At 42.2% G+C, this 20,892-nt stretch overlaps 1 protein-coding gene across 1 annotated transcript in view; it reads left to right on the top strand.

The window, feature by feature from the left end:
- Nucleotides 1–17,040, top strand: part of atp8b3 (ATPase phospholipid transporting 8B3) — a 122,900-nt gene extending 105,860 nt beyond the window's left edge. Inside the window, exons 28-29 of the mRNA XM_072594085.1 lie at nucleotides 3,986–4,116; nucleotides 13,795–17,040. Coding sequence (XP_072450186.1) covers nucleotides 3,986–4,116; nucleotides 13,795–14,040 — 377 coding nt within the window. The 3' untranslated portion in view covers nucleotides 14,041–17,040. The remainder of the gene's footprint in view (nucleotides 1–3,985; nucleotides 4,117–13,794) is intronic.
- The last annotated feature ends 3,852 nt before the right edge of the window (nucleotides 17,041–20,892 follow it).

Raw genomic sequence — 20,892 nt, 5'->3', positions numbered from 1 at the left:
CAAGAGAAATAACATTAATGTTTTGGGTCGAAATACTTTTTTCAGAACTGAGTCTTTGCTCTTGTAACATTAACTCTGTCTCACTCTCCATAAACGCTGAGTACTTCCAGCATTCTCTGTTTTTAGATTAGATTCCCTACAGTATGGAATAGGCCATTTGGTCCAACAAGTCCACACTGACCCTGCAAAGATTAACCCACCCAAACCCATTCCCCTACCCTATATTTACCCCTCTCTAATGCACCTAATACTATGGACAACTTAACATGGCCAATTCACCTGACCTGCACATCTTTGGATTGTGGGAGGAAATCCACACAGACACGGGGAGAATGTGGAAACTCCACACAGACAGTCACCTGAGGCTGAAATCAAACTCAGGTCCCTGGAGCTGTGAAGCAACAATGCTAACCACTGAGCCACCGTGCTACCCTTTATTTAAGTGGATCACATACTTTGTTCATCCTCCTGACTTTTAAATTTATATTTGATCGAACAATGAACACTGACATGATTGGAATGATGGGGGTCAGAGATTTATTGAGTCACAGTGTGAAGCAGCCGGATTAAAGTTCTCAGCAATCATATCCTTTTCAGTTGGATATAAATTTTCAAAAAAACTTGGTCTCAGTGATTCTGAGAATAAACTGAGTTATTTAAATAGTGAAGCCCGAGGTGTGATTCCAGGTCAATCCTTAAATAGTAAAGTTCATCTGGTTTTGTGCACATGGATCTTTGCTTCTGAGAGCCTGATCCACAGTCACCCCTGGCTGAGGGGTCAAGGGCAGGCATCGTTTGAACATTGTACTCTTTTTATGGTACACCAGTGTTCCAGTGCCTCCAGTCTGGAAGGAGCCAGCACCAACTCTCCTCCAACTAACAGCCTATTAAATGCTTCAAAGAGCTTGTTAATGAGTTGTGGAGAGACAAAGGTGATTTTGAAATCACAGATAATCAGAAAAAGCATACATCTGCTGGAGGGCAATGCTTGGAACCAATGAATCTTTGGTGAAATCTGAGTTGTGTGGCATCTTTTTTTTTTGGAGGGATTTTCTATATGAGGCCTAGTGGATTGTCTTACTGTCTCTTGTCAAACTGGCCACATTAATTACCCACTGCACCTCCATGGCATCTCTCATGTCTGATTTCCACCCTTTTTGATCACGGTCAGTGGATATCCTGGATTGACTTGCATCCCTTGTGCCCATACCATCTTTAAAAATCCATTATGCACTCTGACAAGCACTGTTAGGTCAGAGCTGCCCTGCACAGTTCCTCACATTGGCCTTGGATAGGGGAGACAGGGGGTATCAACACCTAGCTTTGTGGGCAGGGTCCTGGGGGTCCTGCTGGGTGGGGTGATGCCAGCCTAGCCTGAGGAAGCCATGCAGCTCACTGCAATGTTAACCATCTGGAGGAATGCCCAGCACACTAGCAAGAAGATCACTGTCCTTCTCCACTCTACCAAGGACTAAACGACCATCTTCTCTCCAAAAGCTAACAGTCACTTTGTCTCTGCTATTGCATCACCTCCCACCATGGTTCATGATCTACCATATTCATTATTGATCGTAATAATTTTCCTGTACACCGTCACCCACCCTAACCCTCGATACCACTAAGCATGCATGCCCTTTGCACTACCTACTCACTCGCTTGGGAAATCTCTACACCAGCACCAACAATAATAACTACCATCCACTTTCATCTCCCATATTACCTGTTTTTCCCTCTCTCTGTCTCACATTCCATGAGGAAAAGAGCCTACAATAGGGCAGAAAGAGTCAAGACAGATAGTGGACTGCCCATTATTTGGCTCTTCACCCCTTCTAAGTGGAGGGTACTGACTCTGATCACCCTGTACAGGGTCTGGATTGGTATCAATGGCTGCCCTTGACTTAACATGTTGGGAATCCCTGAGTGAAACCTATCTCCTTTGACCTGACTGAGGCCTGCTGATAATAATGACATGCTTCCTGCCTTTGTGTTTGCACTAAGAGGCATGATAATGTGACCATAGTGTCTCTGTCTAAGGGGGTAAGATGCAAAAATGCAAGACAAGGTAATGCACAGCAGGGAAACTGTGAGCAACAAAGTAGGCTCTGAATGCCTGAGAGCAAGTGACGACCCTGGAGATGCAGTCTAGTTCAGTCCATGAGTTGAATACATGCCCCTGAGCACTCCGTGTCCTTGCTGCAACATTAGAATGATAGCTGCCAGTTCAACCCAAGATTGAAATACAGAAGCATCCTGTAATCCCAATCACGATCAGGATCCTAATGTATCTGACTCAACCTTAGAGCTTTCTGTAATTCATGTGTGCACAGTGTGTTTTTTGTGTGTGTGTGAGTATTTGTCGTCTGCATTTGTGTGAACATTACTTACTTGTCAGTCAGTCCTGTCACAGAGCAGGCATGCAGTAAGTACTTGCCATCGGGTTTGTTGGAGCTGGGAGAAAACTATTCGGGATCAAAGAGGAAGAGATAACTAGATTTTTGAAGAGTAAAGGAGTTAAGGATTATGGTGAGAGGGTGGGTAAGTGAAGATGAGTGCTGAATGAAAAGATCAGCCACGATCTTATTGAATGGCAGAGCAGGCTCAAGGGACCAGATGCCCTACTCCTGCTCCTATTTCTTATAAGACCATAAGACATAGGAGCACAACTTAAGCCATTCAGCCCATTGAGTCTGCTCCGCCATTCAATCATGGCTGATAAGTTTGTCGATCCCATTTTCCCGCTTTCTCCCCGTAACCCTTGATCCCCTTGACAATAAAGACCTACTATCTCTGTCTTCAATATGCTCAATGAAATGCTCAATTCCGAAAAGCAAGGTTTCCCCAGTTCTATTGGGAGCACTGCTATATGACCGTCAGAAAGATAATAGATTTCTGAAGGAAAATTCAGTCCCATATCCCCTTACCTTTTCATTCTCCTCATTGGGAATGATGAGATTTAGAACAAAGAACAAAGAAAATTTACACTCCAGGAACAGGCCCTTTGGCCCTCCAAGCCTGAGCCAACCCAAATCCACTGTTGAAACTTATCGCCCAATTCCTGAGGATCTGTATCCCTCTGCTCCCCACTTACTCATGCATCTGTCCGGATGCACATTAAATTAATCTACCATGCCTGCCTCTACTACCTCTGCTGGCAATGCGTTCCAGGCACCTACCACCCTCTGTGTAAAGTACTTTACACGTGTATCCCACTTAAACTTTTCATCTCTCACCTTGAAAGTGTGACCTCTCATTATTGAATCCCTCATCCTGGGAAAAAGCTTATCTCTATCCACCCTGTCTATACCCTTCATGATTTTGTAGACCTCAATCAGGTCCCCCCACAATCTCCTTTTTTCTAATGCAAACAATACTAACCTACTCACTCTCTCTTCATAGCTAGCACCTTCAGGCAACATCCTTGTAAACCTTCTCTGCAGCCTCTCCAAAGCGTCTACATCCTTTTGGTAATGTGGTGACCAGAACTGTACATAGTATTCTAAATGCAGCCAAACCAAAGTCTTGCACAATTTTAGATTTATTACCGATCCCCATTTCAATTCGGAGTTAATGGCAAATCTTCTCTCTTGAGCCACAGTGACTCATAGAAAAGGAATTCCCTGACTTTAACCCAGCAATGATGTAAAGAACATTAAACATGCACCAAAGGTGGAATGTTTGACAACTTGACAGTGACATGATGCTCCAGTGCAGCTACTTTTGTTGTCCTTGCAGGCAGAGGAGGCAGCGGGGAGGAAGGTAGCAGCAAAGGAGCCCTGGTTCAGTCGGTAGATTGCACACTGTGTGTAGTAAAGGCTACTAACCCAAAGGGGCTGGTAATGGGAAGAGCTGGTCAAACAAGCAGTCTGCTTAGTTAAATTTGTGTACAGTAATTCCATTGAGACAATTCAGAGCCTCCACAATAATCTGCAAATATGGTTAGTGTCAGGATTTTGAGTGCTTATTATTTTTGCTTTTTATTTTACAGGAGCAGCATTAAATATTTTTAAACAGCCTTATGTCTGGCTCACCATCCTACTGACTATTGCTGTAAATTTTATCCCTTCCATTACAATACGATTAATTTGGCGAGTCTTCCACTCCAAAACTGCTGGAAGAGTAAGTACTGTTGCTTTGAAATGTTCAGTGCATCTACTATTTCTAAAGTGATGGTGATAAAGGCAAGATATGCTGATGCTGGAAATCTGAAACAAACACAGAGAGTGTTGGCAAAACTCAACAGGCCATAGAGTCATTGAGATGTACAGCATGGAAACAGACCATTTCACCCAACCTGTCCATGCCGACCAGAAAGCCCAACCCAATCTAGTCCCACCTGCAAGTACTCGGCCCATGTCCCTCTAAACCCTTGCTATTCATATACCCATCCAAATGCCTTTTAAATGTTGTAATTGTACCAACCTCCACCACTTGCTCTGGCAGCTCATTCCACACATGTAACACCCGTTAGGTCTCTTTATATCTTTCCAGTCTCACCTTAAACCTATACCCCCTAGTTCTGGACTCCCTCACCCCAGAGAAGAGACTTTGTCTATTTATCCTATCCATGACCCTCATGATGTCATAAACCACTATAAGGTCATCCTTCAGCCTCCGACGCTCCAGGGAAAACAGCCCCAGCCTATTCAACCTCTCCCCATTGCTCAAATCCTCCAACCCTGGCAACATCCTTGTAAATCTTTTCTGAACCCTTTCAAGTTTCACAACATCCTTTCGATAGGAAGGAGACCAGAATTGCATGCAGTATTCCAAAAGTAGCCTAACCAATGTCTTATACAACCACAACATGACCTCCCAACTCCAGTACTCAATACTCTGACCAATAAAGGAAAGCATACCAGACACCTTCTTCACTACCCTATCTACCTGTGACTCTACTTTCAAGGAGCTATGAACCTGCACTCCAAGGTCTCTTTGTTCAGCAACACTCCCTAGGACCTTACCCTTAAGTGTATAAGTCCTGCTAAGATTTGCTTTTCCAAAATGCAGCATCTTGCATTTATCTGAATTAAACTCCATCTGCCACTCCTCTGACTATTGGCCCATTTGATCAAGATCCTGTTGTACTCTGAGGTAACATCCTTCGCTATCCAGTACCCCTCCAATTTTGGTGTCATCTGCAAACTTACTAACTATAGCTCTTATGCTCACATCCATATCATTCATATAAATGATGAAAAGTAGTGGACTCAGCACCGATCCTTGTGGCATTCCACTGGTCACAGGCCTCCAATCTGAAAAATAACCCTCCACCACCACCCTCTGTCTTCTTCCTTCGAGCCAGTTCTGTATCCAAATGGCTAGTTCTCCCTGTATTCCTTGAGATCTAACCTTGCTAACCAGTCTTCCATGGAACCTTGTTGAAGCCTTACTGAAGTCCTTATAGATCACGTCCACTGCTCTGCACTCATCAATCCTCTTTGTTACTTCTTCAAAAAACTTAATCAAGTTTGTGAGACATGATTTCCCATGCACAAAGCCATGTTGACATCCCTAATCAGTGTTTGCCTTTGCAAATACATCTAAAACCTGTCCCCCAGAATTCCCTCCAACAACTTGCCCACCACCAATGTCAGGCTCACTGGTCTATGGTACCCTGGCATTTCCTTAGCACCTTTCTTAAGTAGTGGTACCACGTTAGCCAACCTCCAGTCTTCTGGCACCTCACCTGTCACCAGCATCACTTCCCTAGCTTCCACAGAGTTCTTGGATACACCTGATCAGGTCCTGGGGATTTATCCACTTTTATGTTTTTCAAGACATCCAGCACCACCTCCTCTGTAATATGGGCATTTGTCAAGATGTCACCATCTATTTCCCTACAGTTTATATCATCCACATCCTTTTCCACAGTAAATACTGATGCAAAATACTCGTTTAGTATCTACACCACCTCCTGTACCTCCACACAAAGGCCGCCTTGCTGATCTTTGAGGGGTCCTATCTCTCCCTAGTTACCCTTTTGTCCTTAATGTATTTATAAAAACCCTTTGGATTCTCCTTAACTCTATTTGCCAAAACTATTTCATATACCCTTTTTGCCTTCCTGATTTCCTTCTTAAGTATACTCCTCCTGCCTTTATACTCTTCTAAGGATTCATTCGATCTATTTTGTCTATACCTGACATATGCTTCCTTTTTCTTAACCAAACCCTCAATTTATTTAGGCATCCAGCATTCCCTATACCTACCAGCCTTTCCTTTCACCCTGACAGAAATATACTATCCCTGGAGTCTCATTATCCCATTTCTGAAGGCTTCCCATTTTCCAGCCGCCCCTTTACCTGCAAACCTTTGCCCCCAATCAGCTTTTGAACATTTTTGCCTAATACCATCAAATTAACCTTCCTCCAATTTAGAACTTCAACTTTTAGATTTGGTCTATCCTTTTCCATCACTATTTTAAAACTAATAGAATTATGGTCGCTGGCCCCAAAGTGCTCTCCCACTGATACCTCAGATACCTGCCCTGCCTTATTTCCCAAGATTAGGTTAAGTTTTGCATCTTGTCTAGTAGGTACATCTAGATATTGAATCAGAAATTTTTTTTGTACACACCAGTTCTAAAGAGGGACCACTCAAAACATCTCTCTCTACAGATGCTGCCAGATCTGGTATCGAGACTGGCTCAAATGCAATGAGGGGTACATTGGGTTCCAAGAGATCAATTGTGTTAGGGGACTCTCTAATCTGAGGCACCGACAGATGTTTCTGCAGCCAGCAGTGAAAAATCAGAATGGTGTGTTGCCTCGCTCGTGCCAGGATCAGTGATGTCTCAGAGAGGGTGCAGAATGTTCTCAAGGACCAGCAGGTCCTCTCCATCTAAATCCTTAACCCTATGACAGTCCCAGTCTATGTTTTGAAAGTTGAAATCCCCTACCATAACCACCCTATTATTCTTACAGATAACTGAGATATCCTTGCTCATTTGTTTCTCACTTTCCTGCTGACTATTAGGGAGTCTATAATACAATCCCAATAAGGTGATCATACCTTTCTTATTTCTGAGTTCAACAGTTCCTCACTATCTCCCTGGGATTCCCCCCCCCCCCGCCCTAATAGTTTAAATCCTCCTGAGCAGCTCTAGCAAATCTCCCTGCCGTTATTTTAGTCCCCTTCCAATTCAGGTGCAATCCATCTTTCTTGTACAGGTCACTTCTACCCCAGAAGGGATTCCAATGATCCAAAAATGTAAATCCTTCTCCCATACACCAGCTCTTCAGCCATGCATTCATCAGTTCTATCCTCCTATTCTTCGCCTCACAAGCTTGCAACACTGGGAGTAATCCAGATATTCCTACCCTCGAGGACCTCCGTTTTAAATTCCTGCCTAAATCTCTATATTCTTTCTTCAGAATCTCATCCTTTTCACTTCATATGTCATTGATTCCAATGTGTACAATAACCTCCTGCTGGTCCCTCTCCCTCTTGAGAACATTCTGCACCCACTCTTATCCTGGCACCAGCGAGCAACACATCATTATGATTTTTTTTTGCTGCTGGCCACAGAAACGTCTGTCTGTGCCTCGGGTAGAGAGTCCCCTAACACAACTGATCTCTTGGAACCCAATGTACCCCTTATTGCATTTGAGCCAGTCTCAATACAAGGTCTGGCTACACCTGTGGAGAGAGAAACAGAGTTAATGTTTTGAGTGGTCCCTCTTTAGAACTGATGATGGTAACTGAAATAACTGCATAGAGGCTGGTATCCCGTCACCAAGTCACCCTTTATTTACTTGTGCACAGTACATTGGCTGTGGTCAGTCAGCTCAGAGTCAGTCTTCTGAACTGGGGGATTCTAAATCCCATGTTTATATGGGTCAGTTTCCTAATTGACCAGGGTAAAAACCCCAATCAAGGATCTCATAGTCAACAAGATCTACCTGGTTCCAATCACTACAGTAATGCTTCTTTTAATTACAATAATATTTTAATATTATGAATGTGGACAATTGAAGCTTATTCCTAATGTTTCTTCCCTCCTCACAATAAAATATAGCTAAACTATTTGTCTCAAGGCAGCAGCTGAAGCGGCATGGTGGCACAGTGGTTAGCACTGCTGCCTCACAGCGCCAGAGACCTGGGTTCAATTCCCGCCTCAGGCGACTGACTGTGTGGAGTTTGCACGTTCTCCCCGTGTCTGCGTGGGTTTCCTCCGGGTGCTCCGGTTTCCTCCCACAGTCCAAAGATGTGCAGGTCAGGTGAATTGGCCATGTTAAATTGCCCGTAGTGTTAGGTAAGGGGTAGATGTAGGGGTATGGGTAGGTTGTGCTTCGGCGGGGCGGTGTGGACTTGTTGGGCCGAAGGGCCTGTTTCCACACTGTAAGTAATCTAATCTAAGACTCTTCAGAGCAGTAGTCCGAAGGTGAATGTGGAACATTGTTTCCATACATCTCCTGGCTGCTTTAGGACAGTCAGCTCTGATAATGGGTGGGGGCAACCATTCAAAAGTAGCATAGATTCAGAGCTCAGTTCCAAATGTTAATGATGGAAACAACACTTTCAGTATGCAGGTTACTGTGGATGTTAGAAATCTGAACTAGATACAGAAAATGGTGTGAATACTCTGCTGGCTTGGCAGCATCCATGAAGGGAAAACCAAGCCAGGCATAATTTTTGTTGAACTGGTGGTGGGAAGTGTTGTCAGCCAGAGAGTCTAAGGCAATAAAAACAGAAAATGCTGGAGAAACTTGGCAGTTCTGGTTCCATCTGTGGAGAGATAAATAAAGTTCATGCTCTGAGCCCAGCATGATTTTTCTATGGAAGACAGTGGAGGGAAATCTCAGGATACTCCCCCAAATTCACAATACGTTAGTAATGCCATTGCTTTCTGCCCTGCCTGGAAGCCTGGTGGGTGTCAGGGTGTGAGAGGGTCTGAGGGGAGGTGAGGGGGTGATGGAGGACGGAGTTGTGGAGGGGCTGGCAAAGTGTTCAAATCTGGGCATGCTCGGAGAATGGAGATGGGGGCCTGGTTCTATTGACTGTAGGGACTGTGGGGGCAATTGAGGAATGGTAGTTGGAGGTGGGTGCAGGGGAAGGTAGCAGCTGCTAAGTCACAGTGTCTCATCCGTCAGCCACCTGGATTCAGGGGGGGATCTGTGAAAGCACTTTCTTCCTGAATCTCTTTTGAGAAGGTTTTCCCACAGTCACAGTCATAGAGTCGTAGAATTGTACAGCACAGAAACACATCCTTCGGTCCAACTCGTCCATGCCGACCAGATATTCTAAACTGATCTAGTCCATTTTGCCAGCATTTGGCCCATATCCCTCTAAACCCTTCCTATTCATATACCCATCCAGATGCCTTTTAAATGTTATAATTGCACCTACCTTCACCACATCCTCTGGTCTCTTGTTCCATACATTCACCACACACTGCATGAGGTTCCCTTCAGGTCCCTTTTAAATCTTTCCTTTCTCACCTTAAACCTATACCGTCTAGTTTTGGACTCCTGTAAACTGGGAAAAAGACTTGACTATTTACCCTATCCATGCTCTCCATGATTTAATTAACCTTGATGAGTGATTAAAAGTTACTTTACAAAAAGGATTGTTTTTAGTTTAGGTGCTTCCTGATGAACAATACATTGTAGAAGGAGCTTTCCCACTGAGAATCGTTGTTGGGTTCTGAGACAAGAAACAGGGGAACTAGCTCTGAATTCTTTGGCACATATCCATTGATACCCCTACTCTCTGATTACACTCCTAAATGAGCAGGCTCTCACTTAGGAAAAACCAAAACTTAAATCTGATACCAGCTATACAAGACCCGTCCACTAAAGGAAATACTGTCAAGTCCTTTTATCACGTTAAATACCTCCTCCAAATTCTATACCAAGGAAGCACAAACCATGTTTACAGAGCCTGTCCTTGTAATGTAGCCTATTAATCCCCCTAGTATCATTCGGAAGAATCAGGGCTTCAACCTCTCTAAGGTCAATAAATTCTTCTGGCAGTGGGATGCCCAAAATTGAATGGTGTACTCCAGTGGGGTCTGATCAAGGCTGCATCCAAGGTCTGGAACTATGCTGCAAAGAGGAGCTTTCTATCAGAACCCCTTCTGAATGGCATTTGTGTATAGGTGTGGTATTGCTGATTCATTAGTTACCTCTGAAATGGAAGCTTTGAGAATAATGATGAATAAACATGCAGACATGAATTATTGATCTATTGCAACAAATCTATTTTTCATTAAAACAAAACTGATTTTCTGAGAGATTCTATGTTACTTCATGGTAACTTTGTTGCGAGGATTTCCAGTAAAAGATAATCCCAGAATGAATAGCAACAAGCCTTGGAACCTGATCATTTAAGTTAGTTGACAAGAGTCATAGCTTAATCTTATGAAAGAAAACCTGGCAGGCCAACTCAACAGGCTTTATAACAGTTTAACTGTTATACTGTTATATTGTTCCATTATAGTTGTTATTATTACATCGTTACATGATTATTACATTATTATATTGGCCCAAATCCTCCATTCTCTAGATTGTCAGAGACCAGACATACCATCCAAAATATGCAATGGAACCCCATAGCATTCCCAATGCACTGGCTACGGGAATTGCCCGGAACATTTGAGCTTCTGTTGGGTAGCTTCCCAGTTTCCTGGGACCCTGTGAAAATGTCTCTGACATTTACCTAAAGAGTTACTTAGGAACTTATTTACCTAAAGAGTTAAGTAGGAACTGTTAAAGACAAACTCCTGGGTCCCAAGCAAATGACATCCCTTCCACCCCGCAACACTCGTAATCCCTCCAACACTCCCCAGAACCTGACCTGACTAGACCGTACACCCCTGACTCAGCCCCATCAAACCCAACCATACCTCTGAGAAGGTGACGAAGGAGGTAGATGAGGGGAAAGCGGTAGATGTAGTATATATGGATTTTAGTAAGGCGTTTGATAAGGTCCCCCATGGTAGGCTACTGCAGAAAATACAGAGATATGGCATTGAGGGTGAGTTGGAGGTTTGGATTAGGAATTGGCTCTCTGGAAGAAGACAGAGGGTAGTAGTTGATGGCAAAGATTCATCTTGGAGTGCCGTCACTAGTGGTGTTCCGCAAGGATCTGTTTTGGGACCATTGCTGTTTGTCATTTTTATAAATGACCTGGAGGAAGGGTTAGAAGGTTGGGTGAGCAAGTTTGCGGATGATACGAAAGTCGGAGGAGTTGTAGACAGTGAGGAAGGATATGGCAGGTTACAGCGGGATATAGAGAAGCTGCAGAGCTGGGCAGAAAGGTGGCAAATGGAGTTCAATGTAGCTAAGTGTGAAGTGATTCACTTTGGTAAGAGTAATAAAAAGATGGATTACTGGGCTAATGGTAGACTACTTGGTAGTGTGGAAGAGCAGAGGGATCTTGGTGTCCATGTACACAGATCTCTGAAAGTTGCCACCCAGGTAAATAGTGCAGTGAAGAAGGCATATGGCGTACTGGCTTTTATTGGTAGAGGAATTGAGTTCCGGAGTCCTGAGGTCATGCTGCAGTTGTATAAGACTCTGGTGCGGCCGCTTCTGGAATATTGTGTGCAGTTTTGGTCGCCATACTATAGGAAGGATGTGGAGGCACTGGAACGGGTGCAGAGGAAGTTTACCAGGATGTTGCCTGGTATGGTAGGAAGATCCTATGAGGAAAGGCTGAGGCACTTGGGGTTGTTTTCTTTGGAGAAAAGAAGGTTTAGGGGTGATTTGATAGAGGTGTACAAGATGATTAGGGGGTTAGATAGGGTTGACAGTGAGAACCTTTTTCCGCGTATGGAGTCAGCTATTACAAGGGGGCATAGCTTTAAATTAAGGGGGGGTAGATATAGGACTGATGTTAGGGGTAGGTTCTTCACTCAGCGAGTCGTAAGATCATGGAATGCCCTGCCAGTAGCAGTAGTGGACTCTCCCTCTTTATGGGTATTTAAGCGGGCATTGGATAGGTATATGGAGGATAGTGGGTTAGTGTAGGTTAGGTGGGCTTTGATCGGCGCAACATCGAGGGCCGAAGGGCCTGTACTGCGCTGTATTGTTCTATGTTCTATGTTCTATGTTCTATGACTTAATCCACCTATTCAGCTGCCAGAGTCAAAAAGTGTGGTGCTGGAAAAGTACAGCATGTCAGGCAGCATCCGAGGAGCAGGAAAGTTGACGTTTCAGACATAAGCTCTTCATCAGGAATAGGGAGGAGGAGTGCCAAGGGGGCTCAGAGATAAAAAGGAGCGGGGTGGGGCTGGGAAAGTAGCTAGGAAGGCGATAGGTGGATGCAGGTAGGGGTGATGATGATAGGGTGGAGCAGAGAGGTGGAAAGGAAGATGGACAGGTGGGACAGTTCAAGATGTGGTGCCAAGTTGGATCTGGAATAATGTGGGAGTAGGGGAGATGAGGAAACTGGTGAAATCGATTGTTGGTGCTGTATGGTTGGAAGGTCCCAAGGTGGAAGATGAGGTGTTCTTTCTCCAGCTATCAGGTGGCTAGGATATGGCAGTGGAAGAGGCCCACGACTTGCATGTCCTTAGCAGAGTGGGAGGGGATGTTGAAGTGGTTGACCACAGGGTGGTGGGGTTGCTTGGTGCGTATCCCAGAGATGTTTTCTGAAACGTTCCGTAGGTTGGCGTCCTGTCTCCCCAATGTAGAGGAGACCACTTTAAGAGCAATGGACAAAGTAAGTGAGGTGTTTGGATGTACAGGAACATCTCTGCTAGATGTGAGGGGGGAGGTGTGGGTGCAGGTTTTACACCTCTAGTGGTGGCAAGGGAAAGTGCCAGGAGTGGAGGGTCGATTGGTGGGGGGCGTGTACCTAATGAAGGAGTCACAGGGGAATGGTCTCTGAGGAGTGTGGATAAGGGTGGGGAGGGAAATATACCTCTGGTGGTGGGGTCTGATTGTAGGTGGCAGTAATGGTGGGGGATGATGTATTGTATCTGGAGACTGGTGGACTGCAAGGTGAGGACAAAGGGAGTTCTATCCTTGCTGCGATTGGAGGGGTGGGGTTCAAGGGCAGAGGTGTAGGAAGTGGGGGAGATGCACCACCCTAATCCTTACCCAGTTCCCTCACCCTCTTTATGCGCTTACTCATTTACCTCTCCCAGTCTACTCCATTTTCTACCTACACATTCATCCATCCATTTATTAACTTATTTGCTAAATCGTTCATTCACTAAAGCATCGAGAAACTTTGGGACCTTTAATTATTTCTCAGAATAGAGCAACAAGTGTTGTAAGGTGGTCTGGCATCTGTACCCAATCTCTTTGGAACTGCCTTCGAGGTATGTTTCCCTGAGGGATCTTCCATCAGAGGTTCAGAATGCAATAGAGGGGGTAGCATTTTGTCTGGCCAACATTGGAAACAGGGATTCCTAAGATGATCAGATGATTTGAACCATTATTCATGAAGAAATAGGCACTGATTGTCATGGGAGCATGCATTCATGTCATTTCCACTGCTGCACTGCAGTTAGGTGCTGAGCAACAATGTGCTGGTCCACTAGTCACACAGAGAGCTGTTGGTAAAACATTGCATGAAGCTCCAGAGCCAAAAGGCATTGAACACTGATCCACATCCTCTAGTTACTGTTAACATGGTGAAGTTGAAAATTACCCCCAGTGTCTTAAAGCCACAGGCAAACAATGGATGCCAGTATTTCACAGAGGATTCCGACTGTAAGTGAACTATCACGGTTGAGAGAGGACCCCATTGAATTAACGTTTTTGATGCAGGATCTAAGTGGGTACATGTGAAGGAGAACAAGATCTTTCCATAATGTGTTCACATTTTTTTCATCATTTTCAGGCTACTTACGAAAATCTAAACAAAACTCAGCAAACATCAAATAACAAGGCTACTCACTTCAGAAGAGGTTCGACACAACGGCGCTCTGCCTATGCCTTTTCACAGGACAAAGGCTACGCTGACCTCATCACCTCAGGGGCAAGCATCCGAAAGAAGAGGCCTGCTTCAGGTACAAACACAATAACAAACGCATTCTCCCAAAGTATGCCTGAAGGAGAAACAGATGTGGTGCAGGAAAGATTCTGAAGTCATGCATTCACTAAGACGTTGGAAAACGTTCTGATACTGTTTCGAGGACCATTGTGGTAAATCTTGAAAAGGCTAGGATTCTGACTGACTGAAGACTGTGCTAGGCCACAATAAGAGTCCGTTTAGTTGCTGCAACTTGAATGAAACATAGTGCCTTTCCTCCTGATCTGTTAGTGCCTATATATAATGTATTCTGTTATTCCAGTCTATTTAACTCTAGTTATGTGATTTTCTTTGACTGTTAATTTTTTGAATTTGTTCTGTGGTGCAAGGGAATCTTTGATTGGATTTCTTAGTTTTGGTGTCTGAAAGCCAAAGCCCATTCAGGTTTCCAAACTTAAAGAAATTCAATTTGTATAATTAGACCACTACAAAGAAACATTGCGATTATGCTTTCCTGTTGCCCGAGCAGTGATCACACACATGGTAAATACTTGGTATATAACCTAAACTAAAGCATCTATGATTAAGAGAGAAATTTTAACTTAATTCACTGGATTAGGTGGGGTTCTGGCTTTTATACCCAGTATAACATTGCACTTCACCATCTTCAACAGGGAATAAAATTGGTGGGTATAAAGCCAATGTTTAAGTTAGAAATACTTGTAAATATTTAGTTCTTGTTAAGAATTAACCTTCACCAGATCATCAAAACTCATATTACATAACAAACATAATGTTGTTAGACAACTAAATGTCAGGTATAGATCTATTCTTCACTAGCAGAGTAATGTCCAATAGAAATCTCTGACTAAGCACACGTCACCATGGTGACAACAATTAAGCAATATGACATTCAATACAAAGACGTATTGAATATTCATTCAACTTAAATCTACCAACTCACTGAGAAATTCTGTCTTTCAGCAAAGTTTGGAATTCTGATGTTAATTGAACAGACACATCAGATTTTAGTATCCTAAGTTTTTGACCGGCTGCACTGAATGTTATTTGGACTTCATCAGAGAGATTGCTGGGAACGTTGATGTCCACAGCAAGACATGCCAGGCCTGTCCATGCTCTGGTTTGCCACATTCACTTGCTGGCCTGGAGCAGTTATTTCGATCGGTCGAGCTGATCTCAATGTCAACTCCCTTCTCTGTTTGATATTTTTGGTGTTTCCATGGTGTTATAGTTCCATGGTTTCATTTGACTCCATTTTAGCAGGCAACCAGTAACTGAGGAAGTAAATCCTATGCTGTTCACACCTTTTCACAAACAAAGGTACAAACATGTTCAAATGCACATGCAGTCACTGTGTGAACATGAATATTGAGATATCATGCTTAGTAACAGTGTATGTTATCTAATTTTGTTAATTAAACATTTACTTTTTCCTATCTGGATTCTCGATTCGCCACACATGGCTAGTGACAAACATTTTGGACAACATTTCACTAAAAACAAAAATATTTAATGCAATAGCTCCAATACCTAAACCAAAAATGTTTAGATAAATGCTTTCTACTTAATGTTCCAAGCATTACCAGGGAATCACTTCATGTAATGTCTTAAGTTTAATCAGATGTAAATGTGTATTAAGTTGCCAGAAATCAGAGATTCATTCTCTCCCAGTATCTCTCTAATCATTTGATTGTTAATAGTATGCATTTCATTCAAATTGGCTCAATATTTGTAACAAAAATTGATGTTCAGGATTGCTTTTGCACATGCATGCAAGCTTTATATCCAAAGTTCAAGTAACCCAAATTGGACCACTTATTGTCACTTCAAGGCTTAAGTTCATTTCAACACTATTGGTACGGTATTCATTTTAGTAGCATGCCATTCATTTTGTCAATTATTATTATTAAAATGATCTCTTAAAATTTCCAAAATATAGTATTCCCTGGGGCAACCACATATTAAATAATGAGTCGAAGCTCAAACATGGACTCTTGGTGATTTATATGCCTCAAGCACCATTCATTAGAAAACTTCAATAATGGATTTGCGTGAATGTAAATCCAAATCAATTTTTTTTATTATTATTGAACCTAAGGTTAAAAAAAAACAAAAGCATGATATGCCACGGATAGCTTTGTAATGTTCCCAGCGCTTCATTGTTCTGCAGCCTGGATGAACTTTGTGTTCCAAAGATAGTCATAGAGCATGCAGTCAGCCTTAAATGGTGCTACCTTATAGGTACTGAAAATGAAAATGATCGCGCTCTCCCATTTGAGTAGAGCAAGTTTAGGAATGAACTCTTCCCTAATTCCAAGAACCCAAGAGCCTCTCCATAATCTGGTCATCATAGGACTCAATTATTTGACCAAGTTAAACATTCTTATCCTCAAGTACAAAACATTGGATTTGTTTCAGAATTCACCAAACTCATATCTGGTTACAAGCTGAACTTGTTTCTGAAATCGATTTGATCTTCATCTCCAGCGCCCCCCACCCCTGACATGGTCAGAGCTAGTATCTGCAGATTGGAGTATGGTTTGGGAGATGCTTTATTATTGACTTTTATGTGGTATATTATTTGAAATGAAAAGAAATCTGAACACTCCATATTATTTTTAAATAATGCCATTAGAATTCATTACACAGAGACTATATTTACCTATATTGTATTTTTGATATTTTTATATTCAAACTGTTTATTCATAAAATGATTTTACTGTAAATGTGCAATGAATAAATAGGCTACAGCAACTGTTAACAAATCCATATGAGACATAGATTGAAGATATTTGGATGAACCGTGTATTTTGTTTGAAAGAAGATATTATCACTGTGAAAAATCCTTGACAAATGTAGTAGAAATTGTGAGCAGCACTGTTCTTATGCAAACACGTGGTGCAATTTTACCAAATTTTTCTGCAATATATTTCCTCACAAACGGCAATCTGTGTAAGAACAGTGCTGACTGTAATTTGCACTCTCATATCTATGTATATGAAAACAAATTGTAATGAGATATTACACTGAAATTGCTCACTTCATTTGGGTAAATAGTGTTCTGTTAAATAAATGACTGAGATTATAAAACCATTTTATGCTGTTGTCTACCAATCAATCTTTAAGACAAAATCTTCAGGGCGCAAGTTCTTTTTAAACCATGTCAGGAATGTCCACATTCTTGTCCTCATAGACAATAGCATAATACAAAGCCTTAGGCCATATTCAAAGTTGCAATCAATGATCCCATTAATTTGTTTCTTTCCCAGTCTGCTGATCACATCAGATCTTGATCTTCTGATCTAGGGTTTTTCTCTCCAATAAGGCAACAACACTAAATATAGCATTATGCAACTTCGTGCTCCAGAAAATTCAAACAGGGTCAAGTCAGCACATAAGAAAAATGAGAACAAACAAGATTGTTTTGATTAGGCTTTGAGGTTTGGATTACTAGGCTTGAAGCCACTTGTGGCCAAATAGCCTCAGGCCAAGCCCCATGCCTAGACTCATCCTCATCAATATGATGGCCAGGGGAGGAGAAATAAATGGAAACCTCCAGTTCACTATTCACAGATACAGTGGGTGTTGTGGAAATGTTCATTAACCAGCAGTTTGGGGGTTTAAAGGTTATTTGTTCATGCAGTATTCCTGGAAACACCTGAATGCCACATCATTCACACATTATACACTCAAAAAAGATACAATTGAAGACGATACATGTGTTAAATCAAAAGAATAATTAACAGTTCTCAAGCTTGGCTTGCTGTAGGTACCAATCATTATGGGTAGAGAAAGGAGTAAATTTCCAATTGTGGATTGTAATTCAGATGGATTTAAATTGCTGAAGTCAGATATTAGACTATTGTAGGATTTCTTTGCAGAGGTAAATGTTCACATTTTGTGAAGCTGAGCATTTGTGATTTTTGTATCAGAAGGTCACATTTCTTTACAGATGGACTTGGAATTTTGGAACCAGGCAGGGATGCTTTTTAAAGACTTTGTTACCTCGCAATTCTCAAAACTAAAGATAACACTGTTTTTTCAGCATGCACTGTTTTCCAGTGTCTCCTGATGATTGCCCAGGTCTTTTCCTGGATCTTACAATAATTAAGGATTTCAGTATGAGAGACCAGTTTTCATCACATGATCAACGTGCATTGTCCATCCAGGATAGTTTCTGGTTCTAAGGCCATTGATATACAGTAGGAGATAGATGGTATCACACTTACTTTGTACAGAGCTATTCCCTTCAGCTGTCTTCTGTGAAGCAGTGATCTTGGAGAGGAGAAGTCTAGAGTCCATTGATTCGTGTTTAGAAAGCACTTTGCAATTCAAATGAAAACAGAAATTACCGTCAAAGCTTAGCAGGTCTGGCAGCATCTGTAGAGAGAAATCAGAATTAACATTTCAGGTCCAGTGACCCTTCCTCAGAACTGAGGCTCAAAATGGAGTTCTGGGGAAGGGTTACTGGACCTGAAATATTAACTCAGATTTCTCTCCATAGATGCTGCCAGACCTACTGAGCTTTTCCAGCAATTTCTATTTTTGTTGCTGTTTCGACATCTGCAGTTTTTTTGGTTTTTATTTTGCAATTCAAACCTGGCAGATGTGCATTTGTCTTCAGATATCCATTTCCAGGAGGAGGCCTCCACCCAGAGTCTGTATTGAATAGGCAAACACTACCTGACCCATGGCAGCCATCTTGTGAGTGTTCATCGTAAAATATAAAAGACAATTCCAGAAGTTTCAACAGTAACCTCAATGTCTGCAGAAAGAAATAGTTACATTTGTCACTAATTGAAATTTCTCAGTGTTTCACACAATGAATGTACTGTTTACATGCAGCAAAGGAAGTTACTTTTGGCAAAATTTGGTGTTAAAAAACACTGGTGAGGATAATGGCGATTGCTGTTATTCAGGTGGAAATGACATAGCAACCTCAGAAAAATGGCAGGTGCACAGTCAATTTGGAAATTGAACAGTAGTTCGATTTGCACACCTGCACTGTTAACTTTGCGAGGTTAGCACCTTGTTGTCTGCCTTTCTATTTATACCTGTTGATTGGTGTCAATATTGCTATGTTTGTGGAGATATGAAACAAACCTCATCACAGAAAGTTAGTTCTTGCTATTTCCTGTCTTAAATGTCTTTTTAGTAGCACGGTGAATACTTAATTGACATCCTGTTGTGTGTAGGTAAGTTTCCCAAAACTTTCTCAATTCTTTGCTTCTAATTTAATCCTGAGAATTATTCCAGATACTGAGAGACTAACCCATGGCTCTTCCTATGACTCAGGAAGAGCCATCTTTCCCACCATAATGTACTGGAATAAATTCTGTCCCTTATTTCCCTTCGGTTGTCAATATTAGCCGACACTTTCAGAAACTTGCTATGCAAACAGCTTGAAACTGAAATGTACAAGGGCAAGTTTAAGTAACATTAAAAACTACTGGATGCTACAGCAAACATTGGCTCAAACATATGGCAAAATGACTTTTTGTAGTGTGGTGAACTAAAGCAAGTCTAAAGTAATAAATATGATAGTTCATTTTATTGTGTAAAGTTCAAAAGCGAAGAGAAACAACTAGGATTTAACTTCTCCTGACCATTTGACAGCCACTGAATTATTTTGCAAATGTAGCCATTGTTAATTTAAACTGGACCATCGTATTATTTTGTGTACTTTTAAAAAGAAGCAGGTATTTTTCTTGTGTTGAATTCCTTGTTATTAAGCGAGTCATAGAGATGTACAGCATGGAAACAGACCCTTTGGTCCAACCTGCCCATGCCGACCAGATATTCCAACCCAATCTAGTCCCACCTGCCAGTACCTGGCCCATATCCCTCCAAACCCTTTCTATTCAAATACCCATCCAAATGCCTCTTAAATATTGCAATTGTACCAGCCTCCACCACATCCTCTGGCAGCTCATTCCATACACGTACCACCCTCTGTGTGAAAAAAATTCCCCTTAGGTCTCTTATATATCTTTCCCCTCTCACCCTAAACCTATGCCCTCTAGTTTTGGATTCCCCGATCCCAGGGAAAAGACTTTGTCTGTTTATCCTATCCATGCCCCTCATAATCTTGTAAACCTCTATAAGGTCACCCCTCAGCCTCCGACGCTCCAGGGAAAACAGCCCCAGCCTGTTCAGCCTCTCCTTGTCGCTCAGATCCTCCAACCCTGGCAACATCCTTATAAATCTTTTCTGAACCCTTTCAAGTTTCACAACATCATTCCGATAGGAAGGAGACCAGAACTGCATGCAATATTCCAACAGTGGCCTAACCAATGTCCTGTACAGCCGCAACATGACCTCCCAACTCCTGTACTCAATACTCTGACCAATAAAGGAAAGCATACCAAATGCCTTCTTCACTATCCTATCTACCTGCGACTCCACTTTCAAGGAGTTATGAACCTGCACTCCAAGGTCTCTTTGTTCAGCCACACTCCCTAGGACCTTACCGTTAAGTGTATAAGTCCTACTAAGAGTTGCTTTCCCAAAATGCAGCACCTTGCACTTATCTGAATTAGGTTTTGTCTGCTAGTTATATAGTCCAGGAAATGTGGGCCACACTTCCATTTCCAGATGGAAATACCAACTATAATTTTCAAATTTACAGTGTTGTTAGGTGCAATTTCCATAATAAAGATGAACTGGGACTATTAACTCCGTTTATACAATGTATCATCAGCAACTATGCAGGTGTAAGACTACAAGATCATAAGACATAGGAGGAGAAGGTCGTTCAACCGTTCAAGTCTGCTCCACCATTCAATCGTGGCTGATAAGCTTCTCAACCCCATTCTCCTGCTTCCCCCCCATAACCCTTGAACCCCTTCACATCAATTACCCAACTATCTCTGACTTAAATACACTCAATGACATGGCCTCCAGAGCCTCTGTGGCAGTGAGTTCAATAGATACACCACTGTCTGG

Source organism: Chiloscyllium punctatum, chromosome 24, assembly GCF_047496795.1.
Source record: "Chiloscyllium punctatum isolate Juve2018m chromosome 24, sChiPun1.3, whole genome shotgun sequence".
NCBI classification, from domain to species: Eukaryota; Metazoa; Chordata; class Chondrichthyes; order Orectolobiformes; family Hemiscylliidae; genus Chiloscyllium; species Chiloscyllium punctatum.
The sequence above is the reverse complement of the archived record's forward strand: the minus strand, read 5'-3'. Positions and strand labels throughout refer to the sequence as shown.